Consider the following 19,682-nt stretch of genomic DNA (forward strand, 5'->3'; position numbering starts at 1 on the left):
GACTGGCTTATTGTCCCATATTAAATTGGAAATAGCGCTGTTGCAAGTAAGTCCAAAGGATTCTTCTAAGAAATAGGTAGCACCGGTAGATGAATTTCCTATGCCAAATGGATATGGAATTTGAATACCATAACACTTACTTTGGCATCTACTAAGAGATATTTGATTACTAGCTACTACTGCTTGTACAAGAACTAATATAACAGTAAAGAATAACATGTCCATTCCGTGAGAGAAAGTGAGAACAGAGAAAAAGTAGACAAAAGGTGTGAGAAAGAGAGAGTTGTGAGCGAGAGAAAGTTTGAGTGAAATGCAGTTTAAGAGAGCTTAAGTGAAATGCTCCTGATATGAGTATATATATATATATATATTCGGAATTATAAACATTCATTGCATCCATGGGTAGTTCTATGTAATAAGGATTCAATTCAAATTTCTCTTATTTCATTTATTATTGGCAAACATGAACTTTTTTCTTGTTCTTCGTTTTTTCATTTCTAAGGGGAATACATCATTTTCACTATTTATCAAAGCTACTTCAGTCTTGCTTTGCCAAGAAAACTCTACCGCGTGTAATGGCTGCAAATCAACTATTCTGTTTTTAGGATTTTCCCCAAAAATACGTTGCTTGAATGATAGAAGGTGGGTTAAAGAAGAAAATATAACGTGGGATAGAGAGCGACAGATAGAACGAGTTTAGAGTAAGGATAAAGGAATTAGCAGAGTTTATCATGGATTAACATAGGATGTGTCCACCTACACGTTTATGTATACAGATGCAAGGATGTATTGACATGTGGCAAGATGATGGTTGCAGGAAACAAGCTTGACAGAGCTCTATAATCTTGTTTGCCTTGGTAGTGGAAGGGGGAGCCTGCTAATGGAATAAGAAGCCAATGTTACAGATCCCCAACTGGATTTAGGGAGGTGGGCTGGGCCGTTGTTTTAGTTTTTTGTTTTCCTGATTGCCCGTTAGGACAAAAGCATGAATATGATTCAATTGAATTGAGACAGTTATCCTTACTTAGACATGTATGAATCTGCCTATCACATTCATTAATGTCTGCAGTAACAGAGAAAACAAATTGAAGTTGTCAAAGAAAAGTTAACAAACTATATAAAAATAGATGAATGTTTAATAGAATTAGTTAATTACCTGTGCAAGCATGAAGGTATGGATTTTCTTTAAAACCTTGGTTGCATTGACACCGGTAACCATATTCGCTCTCTTCCTCCACTCAAGTACTTTTTCCCTTGCAAGCGTTGGTACCTCTGCTCAAAGATTCTTTACACGTCTTGTTTTCAACACTCCAATCAAAAACCACAGGTAACATCTGATATGGTAGATTCTCCAAGTGGTCCTTCAAATCGGTGATTTATTTTTTTTCCTTAATAATCATCACCACTATTTGTCTCTTTTTTCACCAAAGAAAAAATTGTCTTGATTTATTTTTTTTGGGTAATTTTCTTAAATAAATAAAATGAAAATAAATTTTACCTGATAAAAACATAGAAAACCCTAGAAAATCCTAGAAAAACCCTAGAAAACACTAAAAAAACCCTAGAAAAATCCTAAAAAATCCTAGAAAACACAAAAAAATCTTAGAAAACCCTAGAAAACCTTAAAAAACCCTAGAAAACACTAAAAAATCCTAGAAAAACCTAGTAAACACCAAAAAATCCTAGAAAATACTAGAAAACCCTAGAAAGTCCTAGAAAAAACCTAGAAAATCGTAGAAAATCCAAAAAAAACCTTAAAAACTCTAAAAAATCTTAGAGAATCCTAGAAAACCTTAGAAAACAAAAAAAACCCAAGAAAATCTTAAAAAATTCTCGAAAACTCTAGAAAACTCTTGGAAACCCTAAAAAACCTTAGAAAATCCTATAAAACATAGAAAACCCTATAAAAATATTAGAAAAACCTAGAAAACACTAAAAAAATTTTAGAACACACCAAAAAACCATAGAAAATACTAGAAAATCCTAGAAAATTCTAGAAAAATACTAGAAAATACCTAGAAAATCCTAGAAACCCTTAAAAAACCCTAGAAAACACTAAAAAATCCTAGAAAACCCTAGAAAATACCAAAAAATCATAGAAAACCCTAGAAAATACCAAAAAACCCTAGAAAACACTAGAAAACCCTAGAAAGTCCTAGAAAAATCCTAGAAAATCCTAGAAAATCTAAGAAAACTTTAAAAAATCTTAAAAAATCCTAGAAAATACTAGAATATCCTAGGAAACAAAAAAAACACAAGAAAATCCTTAAAAAACTCTAGAAAATACTAAAAATCCCTTGAAAGCCCTTGAAAACCCTAGAAAACCCTAGAAAATCATAGAAAACCCTAGAAAAATCCTTGAAAACACTAAAAAACTCTAGAAAATTGAAAAAGGGTAAGAATAGTACAATATCATGCTTTGTTGTTGTTCCTTAATCCCCATTCTTACGATGTAACTTGCTTTCAAGTTTTATTCTAGTGTTTGTGCATATACGACAACTTGCTTACTCTCTCTCTCTCTCTCTCTCTCGGCTTTCAGTTGGGTGCAGCTGACTATATTGCAGTTGCTGAAAGCTATCACACTGTTTTCATATCTGATATTCCAGTGATGAGTATGCGCATCCGTGACAAGGTATTGTTACTGAAAGGTTGAGTTGACCTCAACTGTATTGATAATTGCCTTATTTTACTATGAAGGGAAATTTTAGGTTATGAAACTCATATTCTCTCACTCTGTATCTGCATTGTTTCATAGAATATTCCTAAATAACAGCCATTGCATTGAATTTGTACAATTGTTTCTGCATAGTCCTGTCTTGTTTTGATTATTATGTTGTATATATTTTACTTTTCAGGCAAGGAGATTTATAACCCTAATTGACGAGTTGTACAATCATCATTGCTGCCTTTGTTGCTTGGCATCCTCCTCAATTGATGAATTATTTCAAGGAACTGAGGATGGCACACTTTTTGACTTGGAGAGGTAACCTTGTTGATTTCTGTTATTTATGTTGTGCAGAAAGAACTTTCAGATTAAAAAGTATGAATCCTTTAGAGGAGCTCTAACCTGGTAATTGATTCTTATGCTTGTAGTCTTAAATTTTCTTCTGATGCCATGTAGCTGGGAACAGATGGCTCAGATTATAAACATTTTTCATTGAATTCCCAAATCTAGGTATTTTCATGAATTGCTATGTCCTTGGGGGGGGGGGGGGAGGACCTTGTATATAAAGAAATTGTGAAACATTTATCATATGTATTTATTTCCTAGAATGATCCTGTAAAATTGTTTTCAAAATCCCGAAAGTGTGCTGCAAGTCTATGTTGACTGATTTACAAACCGCGTTACAATTGCTAAAATGTGGCATACATAATATGTGAGGCGAGGCAATAAGGAATTTTAGTCATAATTTCACCAATCTCTATTGTTAGCAAATGCAGTATTTGTACTGATAGGTTCCAAAAGTGATGTTTTATTGATTTAGTTAAAAAGTTGGAGGCCCTAAATACCCTGTATCTGAAATCTGAATTTTTTAGTTCTCAGGTTTCTATCAAACTTGGGATAGAAGGCACATAAATTTGATAAATAGCTACTGATTTATGTATATCCTATTATTAGAATTTTCTCAGTAGTGTATAAACTAGTGCTTATATAAGGCTTATCAACTCTGTTGGTGGTGGTATTCTAGTGATCAAGGTTGCATTGCTAACTGAACCTCCACAATCTCGTCTTGGTTTCAGTTTCCAGCTTGAAACAGAGACCAAAAATGCTAAACTTCGCCGTGATGTCTTAGCAGAAGGCAATGTGGGCTCAGGAGGTACTCCTGTTGGTATCACATCCATATTATCCGGTCAAGAAGAGATATTTGCTTTTCATAGAGCTGTAAGTATGACCTCCCAGCTTTTAGTTTCAATGGAAGCAAGAACACTGCTGATTATGTTTTTTAACCTTTTGAAAGAACATCATTAACATTGGCTCTTTCTTGGAATGCTTGGTAGGTTTCGCGCCTTGTAGAAATGCAAACGCCATTGTACTTGGATGGAGTTCGCGATGTGCACCCTTATTTTCAGAGGCAACCTAGGAGATCTCAAAAATCTAGTGGCAGCTTACTCTCTGAGGCATCAATCTGAAAATAAGATTTTCATTCTATTTGTACCAAAATAACTGTTTTCCAACGGCCTAAACTCTGCTTGTTATTCCAAACAAGCAAAAGTAGGTGAGTGATCTAGTTAGTGTGATAATAATGTTCATTCTTTATTCCTTACAGCTATAGGTTCTAAATAATGCAGCAATGTATATGATAAATATGTACTTTGAAAAGTCCAAAATGTGCAAGTAATGCTGAAGGATATTGAATATCATCCTCATAATTGTTGTTTGATACTTTCATTCATCAAGTTTAACAGTAGTTCCTGATACTTTTTCATTGTCAGTGTTATGTGTTGTGCAGTTTTTTTTTTCTCTCTTTTATGGATATGCACGCTACCTTTAACAGAGTTACCCATGGTTGAAAAAAGCTAAAAAATCGATGGTCTTATTTTTTGCTAGTTAAATCGAAGGGGTTTTCCATTTCTATTTATTATCTTTTTGGGGTCTGAAACATGAATTTGGATCTTCTAAATTTTAAATTTATACTTTAGAGGGTAAAGTGTGATCTTCTACCCTTGAATGATTTCTTTCTCATATTTATTCTTAGTCCACCTATAAAATAAATGGTGAGAGATCACACTTTACTCTCTAAAGTGAAATTATTTATCTTGTTTTCATTACGGATAAAATCGAAGACTATGCCATTGCTTACAAATTCATAGACAAGAAGAGGGACTTCTGTTTCTAAACAGCAACCCAAAAGCTTCACAATATTTCTACGGTTAATTTGAGACAAAATAATAACCTCATTGATGAATTGCTCAACTTGTTTAGGATTAACTGTTTTGGACTTCTTGATGGCAACATCTTTGTCATTCTCTAGAAGTCCTTTGTATACTGTGCCAAAACCTCTCCTGCCAACAACTAAGTTGTCATCGTAGTTGTTGGTGGCCTTCTTCAACTGTTCGGCAGTAAAAATTTTAGTTGTACGAGAGGACTCTTCTCTTGTAGAGAGTTGATGTAGCAAAATAAGACCACCGTTTTGCTTAAAAAACTTCTCTTTTAGTTGGTGAGTTTTCCCTTTTGGTATCTGAGGTATAACAAACAAGTTCCCACGAAAACAGCTATGAATACTGCACCTGCATGTAATGTTTTGTATACAATTACAATTCTTCAATAATTTTCCTTTTCAAAATGTAATAGTTAACTATGTTGTCTAATATTATCATATCATATTTTATCTTATCTTACAATGATATTACATGTATACTAAATATCTACCAATTAGATACCAACTGATCGATCCCGTAATCTTTCTAACTTGTAACTAAAATTGGATGTATACACAATTTTTTTGTATTATATTAATATCTCTAGCTTGCACAATAAATGTAACCGGTGAAATGCTTACCAATGACAATTTTTGGAAGCATATTTCTGTGAATTTTCTCATGGCAACCTCCTATAACGGATCCATTTCCTGATTGTCCGTTAGGACAAAAGCATGAATATGATCCAATTGAATTGAGACAGTTATCCTTACTTAGACATATATGAATATGCCTATCACATTCATTAATGTCTGCAGTAACAGAAAAAATAAATTGAAGTTGTCAAAGAAAAGATAACAAACTATATAAAAATAGATGAATGTTTAATAGAATTAGTTAATTACCTGAGCAAGCATGAAGGTATGGATTTCCTTCAAAACCTTGGTTGCATTGACACCGGTAACCATATCCGCTCTCTGCCTCCACACAAGTACTATTTCCCTTGCAAGCGTTGGTACCTCTGCTCAAAGATTCTTTACACGTCTTGTTTCCAACACTCCAATCAAAAACCACAGGTAATATCTGATATGGTAGATTCTCCAAGTGGTCCTTCGAAAACGAGTAGTAACCATTCTTGACGACAAAGGAATAGCTACAGTAGAGATAGGTTGCTACTTGAATTGTGACCGTTGTCATTCCGGTAGGAATATCCACCATACAGCACCCATTGCCGGAACAATGTCCCTCATCCATACTCATGATATTATGACATTGTGTTACGCACACCACTATAGAACCGCTGGTGTTGCTGAAGATTGTAAGATAGCTGAAAGTACTGTAGCCAACAACTATGTACTTGTTGTCTTTGTTTGAAATGATGAAAAAAAGACTATTTGTGATTCCGAAGGGAGGGGTAAGACCAACGAGATTACCGAGGCGACTATCATAACAAACTTGGATGGCAGAAATCAATATATCTATTTGACCTTGGGAGACGTTTATGGCTATGACTGACTTATTGTCCCATATTAAATTGGAAATAGTACTGTTGCAAGTAAGTTCAAAGGATTCTTCTAAGAAATAGGTAGCACCGGTAAATGAATTTCCTATGCCAAATGGATATGGAATTTGAATACCATAACACTCACTTTGGAATCTACTAAGAGATATTTGATTACTAGTTACTACTGCTTGTACAAGAACTAATATAACAATAAAAAATAACATGTCCATTCCGTGAGAGAAAGTGAGAACAGAGAAAAAGTAGACAAAAGGTGTGAGCAAGAGAGAGTTGTGAGCGAGAGAGAGTTTGAGTGAAATGCAGTTTGAGAGAGTTTGAGCGAAATGCTCCTGATAGGAGTTTATATATATTCGAAATTGTAAAAGTTCATTGCATCCATGCGTGGTTCTATGTAATAAGGATTCAATTCAAATTTCTCTTATTTCATTTATTATTGGCAAACATGAACTTTTTTCTTGTTCTTCGTTTTTCCATTTCTAAGGGAAATACATCATTTTTCACTAGTTGTCAAAGCTACTTCAGTCTTGCATTGCCATGAAAACTCTACCCCGTGTAATGGCTGCAAATCAAATATTATGTTTTTAGGATTTTTCCCAAAAATACGTTGCTTGAATGATAGAAGGTGGGTTAAAGAAGAAAATAGAACGTGGGATAGAGAGCGACATATAGAACGAGTTTAGAGTAAGGATAAAGGAGTTAGCAGAGTTTATCATGGATTAACATAGGATGTGTCCACCTACACATTTATGTATACAGATGCAAGGATGTATTGACATGTGGCAAGATGATGGTTGCAGGGAACAAGCTTGGCAGAGCTCTATAATCTTGTTTGCCTTGGTAGTGAAAGGAGGAGCCTGCTAATGGAATAAGAAGCCAATGTTACAGATCCCCAACTGGATTTAGGGAGGTGGGCTGGGCCGTTGTTTTAGTTTTTAGTTTTTCTGATTGCCCGTTAGGACAAAAGCATGAATAGGATCCAATTGAATTGAGACAGTTATCCTTACTTAGACATGTATGAATCTGCCTATCACATTCATTAATGTTTGCAGTAACAAAGAAAACAAATTAAAGTTGTCAAAGAAAAGTTAACAAACTATATAAAAATAGATGAATGTTTAATAGAATTAGTTAATTACCTGTGCAAGCATGAAGGTATGGATTTCTTTCAAAACCTTGGTTGCATTGACACCGGTAACCATATCCACTCTCTGTCTCCACACAAGTACTATTTCCCTTGCAAGCGTTGGTACCTCTGCTCAAAGATTCTTTACACGTCTTGTTTCCAACACTCTAATCAAAAACCACATGTAACATCTGATATGGTAGATTCTCCAAGTGGTCCTTCGAAAACGAGTAGTAACCATTCTTGACGACAAAAGAATAGCTACAGTAGAGATAGGTTGCTACTTGAATTGTGGCCGTTGTTATTCCGGTAGGAATATCCACATTACAGCACCCGTTGCCGGAACAATGTCCCTCATCCATACTCATGTTATTATGACATTGTGTTACGCACCCCACTATAGAACCGCTGGTGTTGCTGTAGATAGTAAGATAGCCGAAAATACTGCAGCCAACAACTATGTACTTGTTGTCTTTGTTTGAAATGATGAAAGAAAGACTATTTGTGATTCCGAAGGGAGGGGTAGGACTAACGGGATTACCAAGGCGACTATCATAACAAACTTAGATGGCAGAAATCAATATATCTACTTGACCTTAGGAGACGCTTATGGCTATGACTGGCTTATTATCCCATATTAAACTGGAAATAGTACTGTTGCAAGTAAGTTCAAAGGATTCTTCAAAGAAATAGGTAGCACTAGTAGATGAATTTCCTATGCCAAATGGATATGGAATTTGAATATCATAACACTCACTTTGGCATCCACTAAGAGATATTTGATTACTAGCTACTACTGCTTGTACTAGAACTAATATAACAGTAAAAAATAACATGTCCATTCCGTGAGAGAAAGTGAGAACAGAGAAAAAGTATACAAAAGGTGTGAGCAAGAGAGAGTTGTGAGCGAGAGAGAGTTTGAGTGAGATGCAGTTTGAGAGAGTTTGAGTGAAATGCTCCTGATAGGAGGATATATATATATTCGGAATTGTAAACATTCATTGCATCCATGGGTGGTTCTATGTAATAAGGATTCAATTCAAATTTCTCTTATTTCATTTATTATTGGCAAACATGAACTTTTTTCTTGTTCTTCGTTTTTCCATTTCTAAGGGGAATACATCATTTTTCACTATTTGTCAAGCTACTTCAGTCTTGCATTGCCAAGAAAACTCCACCGCGTGTAATAGCTGCAAATCAAATATTCTGTTTTTAGGATTTTTCCCAAAAATATGTTGCTTGAATGATAGAAGGTGGGTTAAAGAAGAAAATAGAACGTGGGATAGAGAGCGACAGATAGAACGAGTTTAGAGTAAGGATAAAGGAGTTAGCAGAGTTTATCATGGATTAACATAGGATGTGCCCACCTACACGTTTATGTATACAGATGCAAGGATGTATTGACATGTGGCAAGATGATGGTTGCAGGGAACAAGCTTGACAGAGCTCTATAATCTTGTTTGCCTTGGTAGTGGAAGGGAGAGCCTGCTAATGGAATAAGAAGCCAATGTTACATATTACCAACTGGATTTAGGTAGGTGAGCTGGGCCATTGTTTTAGTTTTTTGTTTTCCTGATTGCCCGTTAGGACAAAAGCATGAATAGGATCCAATTGAATTGAAACAGTTATCCTTACTTAGACATGTATAAATCTGTCAATCTCATTCATTAATGTCTTTAGTAACATAGAAAACAAATTGAAGTTGTTAAAGAAAAGATAACAAACTATATAAAAATAGATGAATGTTTAATAGAATTAGTTAATTACGTGTGCAAGCATGAATGTATGGATTTTCTTCAAAACCTTGGTTGCATTGACACCGGTAACCATATCCGCTCCCTGCCTCCACACAAGTACTATTTCCCTTGCAAGCGTTGGTAACTCTGCTCAAAGATTCTTTACACGTCTTGTTTCCAACACTCCAATCAAAAACCACAGGTAACATCTGATATAGTAGATTCTCCAAGTGGTCCTTCGAAAACGAGTAGTAACCATTCTTGACGACAAAGGAATAGCTACAGTAGAGATAGGTTGCTACTTGAATTGTGGCCGTTGTTATTCTGGTAGGAATATCCACCTTACAGCACCCGTCGCCGGAACAATGTCCCTCATCCATACTCATGTTATTATGACATTGTGTTACACACCCCACTATAGAACCGCTGGTGTTGCTGTAGATAGTAAGATAGCCGAAAGTACTGCAGCCAACAACTATGTACTTGTTGTCTTTGTTTGAAATGATGAAAGAAAGACTATTTGTGATTCCGAGGGAGGGGTAAGACTAACGGGATTATCAAGGCGACTATCATAACAAACTTAGATGGCAAAAATCAATATATCTACTTGACCTTGGGAGACGTTTATGGCTATGACTGGCTTATTGTCCCATATTAAATTGGAAATAGCGCTGTTGCAAGTAAGTCCAAAGGATTCTTCTAAAAAATAGGTAGCACCGGTAGATGAATTTCCTATGCCAAATGGATATGGAATTTGAATACTATAACACTTACTTTGGCATCTACTAAGAGATATTTGATTACTAGCTACTACTGCTTGTACAAGAACTAATATAACAGTAAAGAATAACATGTCCATTCCGTGAGAGAAAGTGAGAACAAAGAAAAAGTAGACAAAAGGTGTGAGAAAGAGAGAGTTGTGAGCGAGAGAGAGAGTTTAAGTGAAATGCTCCTTATATGAGTATATATATATATATATATATATATATATATATATATATATATATATATATATATATATATATATATATATATATATATATATATTCGGAATTATAAACATTCATTGCATCCATGGGTAGTTCTATGTAATAAGGATTCAATTCAAATTTCTCTTATTTCATTTATTATTGGCAAACATGAACTTTTTTCTTGTTCTTCGTTTTTTCATTTCTAAGGGGAATACATCATTTTTCACTATTTATCAAAGCTACTTCAGTCTTGCTTTGCCAAGAAAACTCTACCGCGTGTAATGGCTGCAAATCAACTATTCTGTTTTTAGGATTTTCCCCAAAAATACGTTGCTTGAATGATAGAAGGTGGGTTAAAGAAGAAAATATAACGTGGGATAGAGAGCGACAGATAGAACGAGTTTAGAGTAACGATAAAGGAGTTAGCAGAGTTTATCATGGATTAACATAGGATGTGTCCACCTACACGTTTATGTATACAGATGCAAGGATGTATTGACATGTGGCAAGATGATGGTTGCAGGGAATAAGCTTGACAGAGCTCTATAATCTTGTTTGCCTTGGTAGTGGAAGGGGGAGCCTGCTAATGGAATAAGAAGCCAATGTTACAGATCCCCAACTGGATTTAGGGAGGTGGGCTGGGCCGTTGTTTTAGTTTTTTATTTTTCTGATTGCCCGTTAGGACAAAAGCATGAATAGGATTCAATTGAATTGAATTGAGACAGTTATCCTTACTTAGACATGTATGAATCTGCCTATCACATTCATTAATGTCTGCAGTAACAGAGAAAACAAATTGAAGTTGTCAAAGAAAAGTTAACAAACTATATAAAAATAGATGAATGTTTAATAGAATTAGTTAATTACCTGTGCAAGCATGAAGGTATGGATTTTCTTTAAAACCTTGGTTGCATTGACACCGGTAACCATATCCGTTCTCTTCCTCCACTCAAATACTTTTTCCCTTGCAAGCGTTGGTACCTCTGCTCAAAGATTCTTTACATGTCTTATTTTCAACACTCCAATCAAAAACCACAGGTAACATCTGATATGGTAGATTCTCCAAGTGGTCCTTCAAATCGGTGATTTATTTTTTTTCCTTAATAATCATCACCACTATTTGTCTCTTTTTTTACCAAAGAAAAAATTGTCTTGATTTATTTTTTTTGGGTAATTTTCTTAAATAAATAAAATGAAGATAAATTTTACCTAATAAAAACGTAGAAAACCCTAGAAAACCCTAGAAAAACCCTAGAAAACACTAAAAAAAACCCTAGAAAAATCCTAGAAAATCCTAGAAAACACCAAAAAATCTTAGAAAACCCGAGAAAATCCTAAAAAATCTTAAAAAACCCTAGAAAACACTAAAGAATCCTAGAAAAACCTAGTAAATACCAAAAAATCCTAGAAAATACTAGAAAACCCTAGAAAGTCCTAGAAAAATCCTAGAAAATCCTAGAAAATCCAAGAAAACCTTAAAAACCCTAAAAAATCTGAGAGAATCCTAGAAAACCTTAGAAAACCAAAAAAACCCAAGAAAATCTTAAAAAATTCTCGAAAACTTTAGAAAACCCTAAAAAACCTTAGAAAACCCTATAAAATATAGAAAACCCTATAAAAACATTAGAAAAACCTAGAAAACACTAAAAAAATTTTAGAACACGCCAAAAAATCATAGAAAATAGTAGAAAACCCTAGAAAATTCTAGAAAAATACTAGAAAATACCTAGAAAATCCTAGAAATCCTTAAAAAACCCTAGAAAACACTAAAAAACCCTAGAAAACACCAAAAAATCCTAGAAAATCCTAGAAAACACTAAAAAACCCTAGAAAACACTAGAATACCCTAGAAAGTCCTAGAAAAATCCTAGAAAATCCTAGAAAATCTAAGAAAACTTTAAAAAATCCTAAAAAATCCTAGAAAATACTAGAATATCCTAGAAAACAAAAAAAACCCAAGAAAATCCTTAAAAAACTCTAGAAAATACTAAAAATCCCTTGAAAGCCCTTGAAAACCCTAGAAAATCCTAGAAAATCATAGAAAACCCTAGAAAAATCCTTGAAAACACTAAAAAACTCTAGAAAATTGAAAAAGGGTAGGAATAGTACAATATCATGCTTTGTTGTTGTTCCTTAATCCCCATTCTTACGATGTAACTTGCTTTCAAGTTTTTTTCTAGTGTTTGTGCATATACGACAACTTGCTTTCTCTCTCTCTCTCTCTCTCTCTCTCTCTCTCTCTCTCTCTCTCTCTCTCTCTCTCTCAGCTTTCAGTTGGGTGCAGCTGACTATATTGCTGTTGCTGAAAACTATCACACTGTTTTCATATCTGATATTCCAGTGATGAGTATGCGCATCCGTGACAAGGTATTGTTACTGAAAGGTTGAGTTGACCTCAACTGTATTGATAATTGCCTTATTTTACTATGAAGGGAAATTTTAGGTTATGAAACTCATATTCTCTCACTCTGTATCTGCATTGTTTCATAGAATATTCCTAAATAACAGCCATTGCATTGAATTTGTACAATTATTTCTGCATAGTCCTGTCTTGTTTTGATTATTATGTTGTATATATTTTACTTTTCAGGCAAGGAGATTTATAACCCTAATTGACGAGTTGTACAATCATCATTGTTGCCTTTGTTGCTTGGCATCCTCCTCAATTGATGAATTATTTCAAGGAACTGAGGATGGCACACTTTTTGACTTGGAGAGGTAACCTTGTTGATTTCTGTTATTTATGTTGTGCAGAAAGAACTTTCAGATTAAAAAGTATGAATCCTTTAGAGGAGCTCTAACCTGGTAATTGATTCTTATGCTTGTAGTCTTAAATTTTCTTCTGATGCCATGTAGCTGGGAACAGATGGCTCAGATTATAAACATTTTTCATTGAATTCCCAAATCTAGGTATTTTCATGAATTGCAATGTCCTTGGGGGGGGGGGGGGAGGACCTTGTATATAAAGAAATTGTGAAACATTTATCATATGTATTTATTTCCTAGAATGACCCTGTAAAATTGTTTTCAAAATCCCGAAAGTGTGCTGCAAGTCTATGTTGACTGATTTACAAACCGCGTTACAATTGCTAAAATGTGGCATACATAATATGTGAGGCGAGGCAATAAGGAATTTTAGTCATAATTTCACCAATCTCTATTGTTAGCAAATGCAATATTTGTACTGATAGATTCCAAAAGTGATGTTTTATTGATTTAGTTAAAAAGTTGGAGGCCCTAAATACCCTGTATCTGAAATCTGAATTTTTTAGTTCTCAGGTTTCTATCAAATTTGGGATAGAAGGCACATAAATTTGATAAATAGCTACTGATTTATGTATATCCTATTATTAGAATTTTCTCAGTAGTGTATAAACTAGTGCTTATATAAGGCTTATCAACTCTGTTGGTGGTGGTATTCTAGTGATCAAGGTTGCATTGCTAACTGAACCTCCACAATCTCGTCTTGGTTTCAGTTTCCAGTTTGAAACAGAGACCGAAAATGCTAAACTTCGCCGTGATGTCTTAGCAGAAGGCAATGTGGGCTCAGGAGGTACTCCTGTTGGTATCACATCCATATTATCCGGTCAAGAAGAGATGTTTGCCTTTCATAGAGCTGTAAGTATGACCTCCCAGCTTTTAGTTTCAATGGAAGCAAGAACACTGCTGATTATGTTTTTTAACCTTTTGAAAGAACATCATTAACATTGGCTCTTTCTTGGAATGCTTGGTAGGTTTCGCGCCTTGTAGAAATGCAAACGCCATTGTACTTGGATGGAGTTCGCGATGTACACCCTTATTTTCAGAGGCAACCTAGGAGATCTCAAAAATCTAGTGGCAGCTTACTCTCTGAGGCATCAATCTGAAAATAAGATTTTCATTCTATTTGTACCAAAATAACTGTTTTTCAACAGCCTAAACTCTGTTTGTTATTCCAAACAAGCAAAAGTAGGTGAGTGATCTAGTTAGTGTGATAATAATGTTCATTCTTTATTCCTTACAGCTATAGGTTCTAAATAATGCAGCAATGTATATGATAAATATGTACTTTGAAAAGTCCAAAATGTGCAAGTAATGCTGAAGGATATTGAATATTATCCTCATAATTGTTGTTTGATACTTTCATTCATCAAGTTTAACAGTAGTTCCTGATACTTTTTCATTGTCAGTGTTATGTGTTGTCCAGATTTTTTTATCTCTCTTTTATGGATATGCACGCTACCTTTTACAGAGTTACCCATGGTTGAAAAAAGCTAAAAAATCGATGGTCTTATTTTTTGCTAGTTAAATCGAAGGGGTTTTCCATTTTTATTTATTATCTTTTTGGGGTCTGAAACATGAATTTGGATCTTCTAAATTTTAAATTTGTACTTTAGAGGGTAAAGTGTGATCTTCTACCCTTGAATGATTTCTTTCTCATATTTATTCTTAGTCCACCTATAAAATAAATGGTGAGAGATCACACTTTACTCTCTAAAGTGAAATTCAAACTTTAGAGAATCCAAATCCCTGAAACATTGATGGTTTATAAGTAACTTTTTTTGAGTCTGAATTTGAATAACTCAACTGTTATCTTTGATCACAAGGAATAGCCCAACAAAATGGAAGAGTGACAAAGCAAATTAGTTTCGGTGCGAAATATGTCTAAATATAATATTTTACACATTCTCCCGAATGGGATTCACAATTAGGACGCTTTTTAATTTTAATATTGGGACTTTAATGGTGTTTTTCACCGTTATTGCCGGTGTGTGTTATCCACGGGTGTGGACGGTTCGTGACGGCGTGGAAGACAAATCGGAGGCTCAGATTTGAGTTTTGGGAGAAAAATCAAACGGTCAGATTTAAATTGAAGAGATCCAACAGTTATGATAGGCTGCGTTTGTTTCTGAGAACAAGACAGGACAAAACACTGAGAACAGAACAAGATAAGACATTGATGGACAGAGACACAAAATTTTGTGTTCTTGTATTCTGTTTGGTGATAAATTAGAACAAATTATAAAAATCTAATTTATTCTTATTTTTTTCCATTCAAAAAATTTGAGATAAAAAATATAATTATGAAAAATTAATAAGAATAATAAAAGAAAAAATAAAAAATAAGTTGTGTCCCTTGTTAATGTCTCCGTGTCCTTCCTGTCAGGGTGGACACAAAATACACTAATTCAGTGTCTCTGAACACATTATCTCTATCTATGTCTTTTTTGTCAAACATGATTTTGTGTCTCTGTATCCATGTCCCAATGTCCTATCTCTATAAATAAATGCAGCCATAGAGATTATAAAATTTGAGCCTCAGATTTGAGACTCTTAAAATCTAACGACCAAGAAAAAAATGAAACTAATCTAACGGTGAGGAGTGGACCGCAAATCTGAGCGTCAGATTTGTGGCCACCCCCACCTATCAACATTACTTTCTTCGATTCCTTTTCTGCAACACTTCTATTTACTCTCATCATTCATCTCCTACCCATCCAAAAAATTAATCATAATGCCAAAAAAAAAAAATAAAAGAAGTTGATTACCCTAAACTTTACATTGTTAACTATTTTAGCCAAGTTAATTATGTAAGTATTTTTTTAAATAATAATAATAATAATAATAATAATAATAATAATAATAATATTTGTGAGTTAATATTAGTTATAGTAAATAAATGATAATATTAACATTATTTAGATCGTTGTTAGTTTTACATGCATATATATGTTTATAACAATAACGTAGCTAGTTTACGTTAATAATAATAATAATAATAATAATAATAATAATAATAATAATAAGATTTAATTATTCTGTTAATTTCTATAGTTTTACAAAATTTTTAATTAGGTCTCTATATTTTTTTTTTAATTGGGTTCCTGCACTAATTTTTTTTAATTAAGTCCCTCTTGGTAGTAATTGACTTAATTGTATATGGATCCAATTAAAAAAATTGGTACAGGAACTCAAATAAAAGAGAAAAAAAAGTGTAGGGACTCAATTAAAAAAAAATTGGTGCAGAGACCCAATTAAAAGGAAAAAAATATAGGGACCTAATTGAAAATTTTGCGAAACTATAAGAATTAATAGAGTAATTAAATCTAATAATAATATGATGGTTGAGAATAATAATTAGTATTATATTTGTTATGCTATAATTATAATTATTTTATAAATTTATTAATTGTATTTGTTAGTAGAATGTGTAATTGAAATTTAGTTTGTTGGTTATATTACCTGAATTTGAGGTTGTTGGTAGTACTTTTTTAATGTTAGTTTCGTGATGAATTAATTAAAGAATGTTAACAAATAAATTAATAGAGCTTAGTTTGTCGATAAATTGAGTAATTATTTTAAATTATATGCACATATGAATTAGAATTTTTGGTTTTAATGTATAAACTATAGTTGTAGTAGAATAGATAAGAATTTGAACTAATTATTGCAAAAAATAATTATGTTATTAAAGATAATAATTAATTAGATTATGTGTTAAACCATAATTAATTATGGCCTTTTTGTTTATGGTTCTGTATAGGATAAAGGCTTATTTGTTGTTATAAACAAATTGAATATGTTCATGTGGATGTTGTTGATAAAGATACTTAGTTATAATGATAATTAAGTAAAAATTGATTTACTTGATAATTTTGTGTAAGTTTCAATAAATTTAACATTAATTATTACGTATTTTAATTTATATATGATTAATTAAGTAAGATAATTTGAGTTATTATTTGTTTATATTTTGTAGGGTGTAAGAAATTTGAGGTGTGTCTAAAGAAATTCACCGAAATCATATAATCTGATTGTCGAGCATCTTGTTTGGGCAACTGGATTTTATCAGGTATTCTAACTTGGAGTGATCTAAAGTTAGTTGGCTTTAGTAACAGTTTTAGTGGAGAGATGGCACCCAGATACACACATATTCCATTTTTCAGTAGGCGAGTGTGCTGTTACGTTGGAAGATATGGCTCTAATCCTAGGTCTGCCGATAAATGGTCTTCCTATGACAGAAACAACTATAACTAGTCAGGAGGACATGAAAGCTGAATGCTTACATCAATTTGGAGTTGCACCTAGTACTAGTGATTGCAGAGGAAGTTCCATTAATATGACCTGGATCAAATATGTAAAAGACTGATTGATTTTGAATGATCAAGTTGCCATGGAGAGGTATGTGAAATGTCACATATTATTATTGTTTGGATCAATATTATTTGCTGATAAGTCTAGGTCAGCAGTTTATTGAAAATTTCTACCATTGCTTCGTAACTTCTCTCGGATTCATGAAATCGGTTAAAAATCAGCATCCCTAACACACTTGTATAGAGCATTGTGTAGAGCAACTCGCTTTGACTGTAAAGAGATTAACGATCCACTGACATTATTGCATATCTGGACCTGGATTCATATGTCATTTCTTATTCTGATTTCTGGTGTCCCATGACACTTTCCGCTAGCTAACTGATAATATGACTTATTATAGAACTTTGAAAAATGTTTTACTTTGTTTTTCAATATCTGTATAAAAATTTTAGTAATAAAAAAAATGTGTAAATAGATAGCGTATTAACAGGTGTGAATTGGCCATATAGATATTTTAGGGGATTATTAGATACGTTTCAGGAAGACCAAATATGTTCTTATCTATTGAATTAGAAACATCTTGATGTACATGTATACTGATGCTTTTTGGAAAATGTAGAGCTTAATTTTCTCTTAAAAGTATACTTATACATAAATAAGCACGCAGTTTAAATTTATATCAATAAATATATAAATATATAACCTTAGATTTTGAATTTTATATAATTAGTATAAAATATATAATATATTACATCAATAATTATACATTTTAAATTTATGTAAATAAATATATAAATATATACGCATTTTAAATTTTATGTTATTTAGTATGAAATATATAATATATAACATAAATAAGTATATACGTAGATTTTAAATTTTACATAATTAGTATAAAATATATAATATATCATAAATAAATTTACAATTGAAACTTCAAATATTTATAACATTCCTAAATAAATCTGATTATACATAAATAAATTATATATATATATAAAATTTCTACATTAATGCTTACATAGTTAGAAGTACACTTTAAATATGTATCATATATAATATAAATATATACGTTTTAAATATATAAATATACAGTATACATATAAAAATTTATTATCTAAACATATAATTAAATTTTAAAATTTTTATTACACATATATATAGATTTTATATATTTCAATATGTGATATAAATTTATAAAATTGTACATATAAAATAATAAAATAACCAAAATTATAAAATCTACACATTAATACTTTTTATACTTTATATATAACTAAATAATGCTAATCTTATTATTATTCTATAAATACAATTAAACATCACTAATTGCATAAAGAATTTAATACTAATCATACTCTTTTATACCAAAATTAATTATTTATATTATAAAGCTACTGCCCGCATTGAAATATGTTAAAAATTTTAGTATATGTATAGTTTCCAAATCTAACACGCGCATAAAAGATGGCTCTTCAAACAGATTTTGGTTAACCAGTGCATTTGCCACTTCTTCCACATCTGTCTCTATAGTGTCATCAGCTTCATCATCATCTTCATTTGAACCAACAACCTCATAGTTGCCTTCGAATTCATCTTTGTTGTCACTGCTGTAATCTCTCCATTTGATATTCTGATCAGCTTCAAATTGTTGAAACTCAATGTATAACTCGATATAGGACACTTGTGCTCGAGTTTGACAATAGATTGAAAACATTTCTCGCATACTCCTTCATCAGTGACATACTTCGTTTGGAAATTAACGAACCCACTAAACACTAATATAGGATGTCGATACAAAATGTTCGATATGGTCTTTGATATATGCGTGTCTACTCTTTCACAAATAACACCTTTCAATTCTTCAAATAGTAATGTAAAAGGAACAACAAGTTCACATGGATTCTTGCATACAAATCTTACACCCTCAAGTGTTTGTAATAAGATTTGACCATGGTAATATAATTTTAACATAATCCTATCTTCTATTTTGTTTAAAACTATGCTTCACTGATAGTTTATATGGACAAAAATTAAAAAAAAAATAAAAAAGGAAGAAACTCAAAACGGTAAAAAAATCAGAAAGAAGATGAGTGGAAGACGATAAAATTTCTGCAAGGCGGCCACTGGTGTGTATATATATGTATACAAATCTGAGTCTCAGATTTCAATTTTTCTATAATTAATTTTTTTTGTTTGCAAAACTGACCTGCTAATTTAGATTTTTAATTTTTTTATTCTTTTTATCATTAAAAATTGAGGCACCGATTTCTTAGAAGTAAAAAAAAAAAATTGTTTACACACAATTCAGAGGTTTCGAATAGTGAACTACTTAATTTCAATTTTTAACAAATTAAATTCGGAGCCTCAAATTTTTTCTTTACTTAAATTAGTGC

The 19,682-nt window shown here is 32.5% G+C and overlaps 2 protein-coding genes across 2 annotated transcripts; both read left to right on the plus strand.

Annotated features, from left to right (window-relative positions):
* Positions 1 to 2,554: 2,554 nt before the first annotated feature.
* On the plus strand, positions 2,555 to 4,131 carry LOC107605360 (uncharacterized). The gene is made up of 4 exons (XM_021105168.2): positions 2,555 to 2,632; positions 2,856 to 2,983; positions 3,742 to 3,883; positions 4,000 to 4,131. Exons 1-4 carry the CDS (start codon positions 2,609 to 2,611, stop codon positions 4,129 to 4,131), a joined length of 426 nt encoding a protein of 141 aa, XP_020960827.2. The 5' UTR covers positions 2,555 to 2,608.
* An 8,424-nt stretch (positions 4,132 to 12,555) lies between these two features.
* Positions 12,556 to 14,078, plus strand: LOC148563070 (uncharacterized). The gene is made up of 4 exons (XM_088489912.1): positions 12,556 to 12,579; positions 12,803 to 12,930; positions 13,689 to 13,830; positions 13,947 to 14,078. Exons 1-4 carry the CDS (start codon positions 12,556 to 12,558, stop codon positions 14,076 to 14,078), a joined length of 426 nt encoding a protein of 141 aa, XP_088346038.1.
* The last annotated feature ends 5,604 nt before the right edge of the window (positions 14,079 to 19,682 follow it).

This window comes from Arachis ipaensis, chromosome B6 (genome assembly GCF_059453495.1).
Source record: "Arachis ipaensis isolate K30076 ecotype BB chromosome B6, ASM5945349v1, whole genome shotgun sequence".
In the NCBI taxonomy this organism is placed as follows: domain Eukaryota; kingdom Viridiplantae; phylum Streptophyta; class Magnoliopsida; order Fabales; family Fabaceae; genus Arachis; species Arachis ipaensis.

Coding starts and splice junctions, on each gene's coding strand:
- LOC107605360 (XM_021105168.2), top strand. CDS start 2,609: ATGAGTATGCGCATCCGTGACAAG. Junction 2,633..2,855: donor GTATGCGCATCCGTGACAAG/GTATTGTTACTG, acceptor TTTACTTTTCAG/GCAAGGAGATTTATAACCCT. Junction 2,984..3,741: donor ACACTTTTTGACTTGGAGAG/GTAACCTTGTTG, acceptor TCTTGGTTTCAG/TTTCCAGCTTGAAACAGAGA.
- LOC148563070 (XM_088489912.1), top strand. CDS start 12,556: ATGAGTATGCGCATCCGTGACAAG. Junction 12,580..12,802: donor GTATGCGCATCCGTGACAAG/GTATTGTTACTG, acceptor TTTACTTTTCAG/GCAAGGAGATTTATAACCCT. Junction 12,931..13,688: donor ACACTTTTTGACTTGGAGAG/GTAACCTTGTTG, acceptor TCTTGGTTTCAG/TTTCCAGTTTGAAACAGAGA.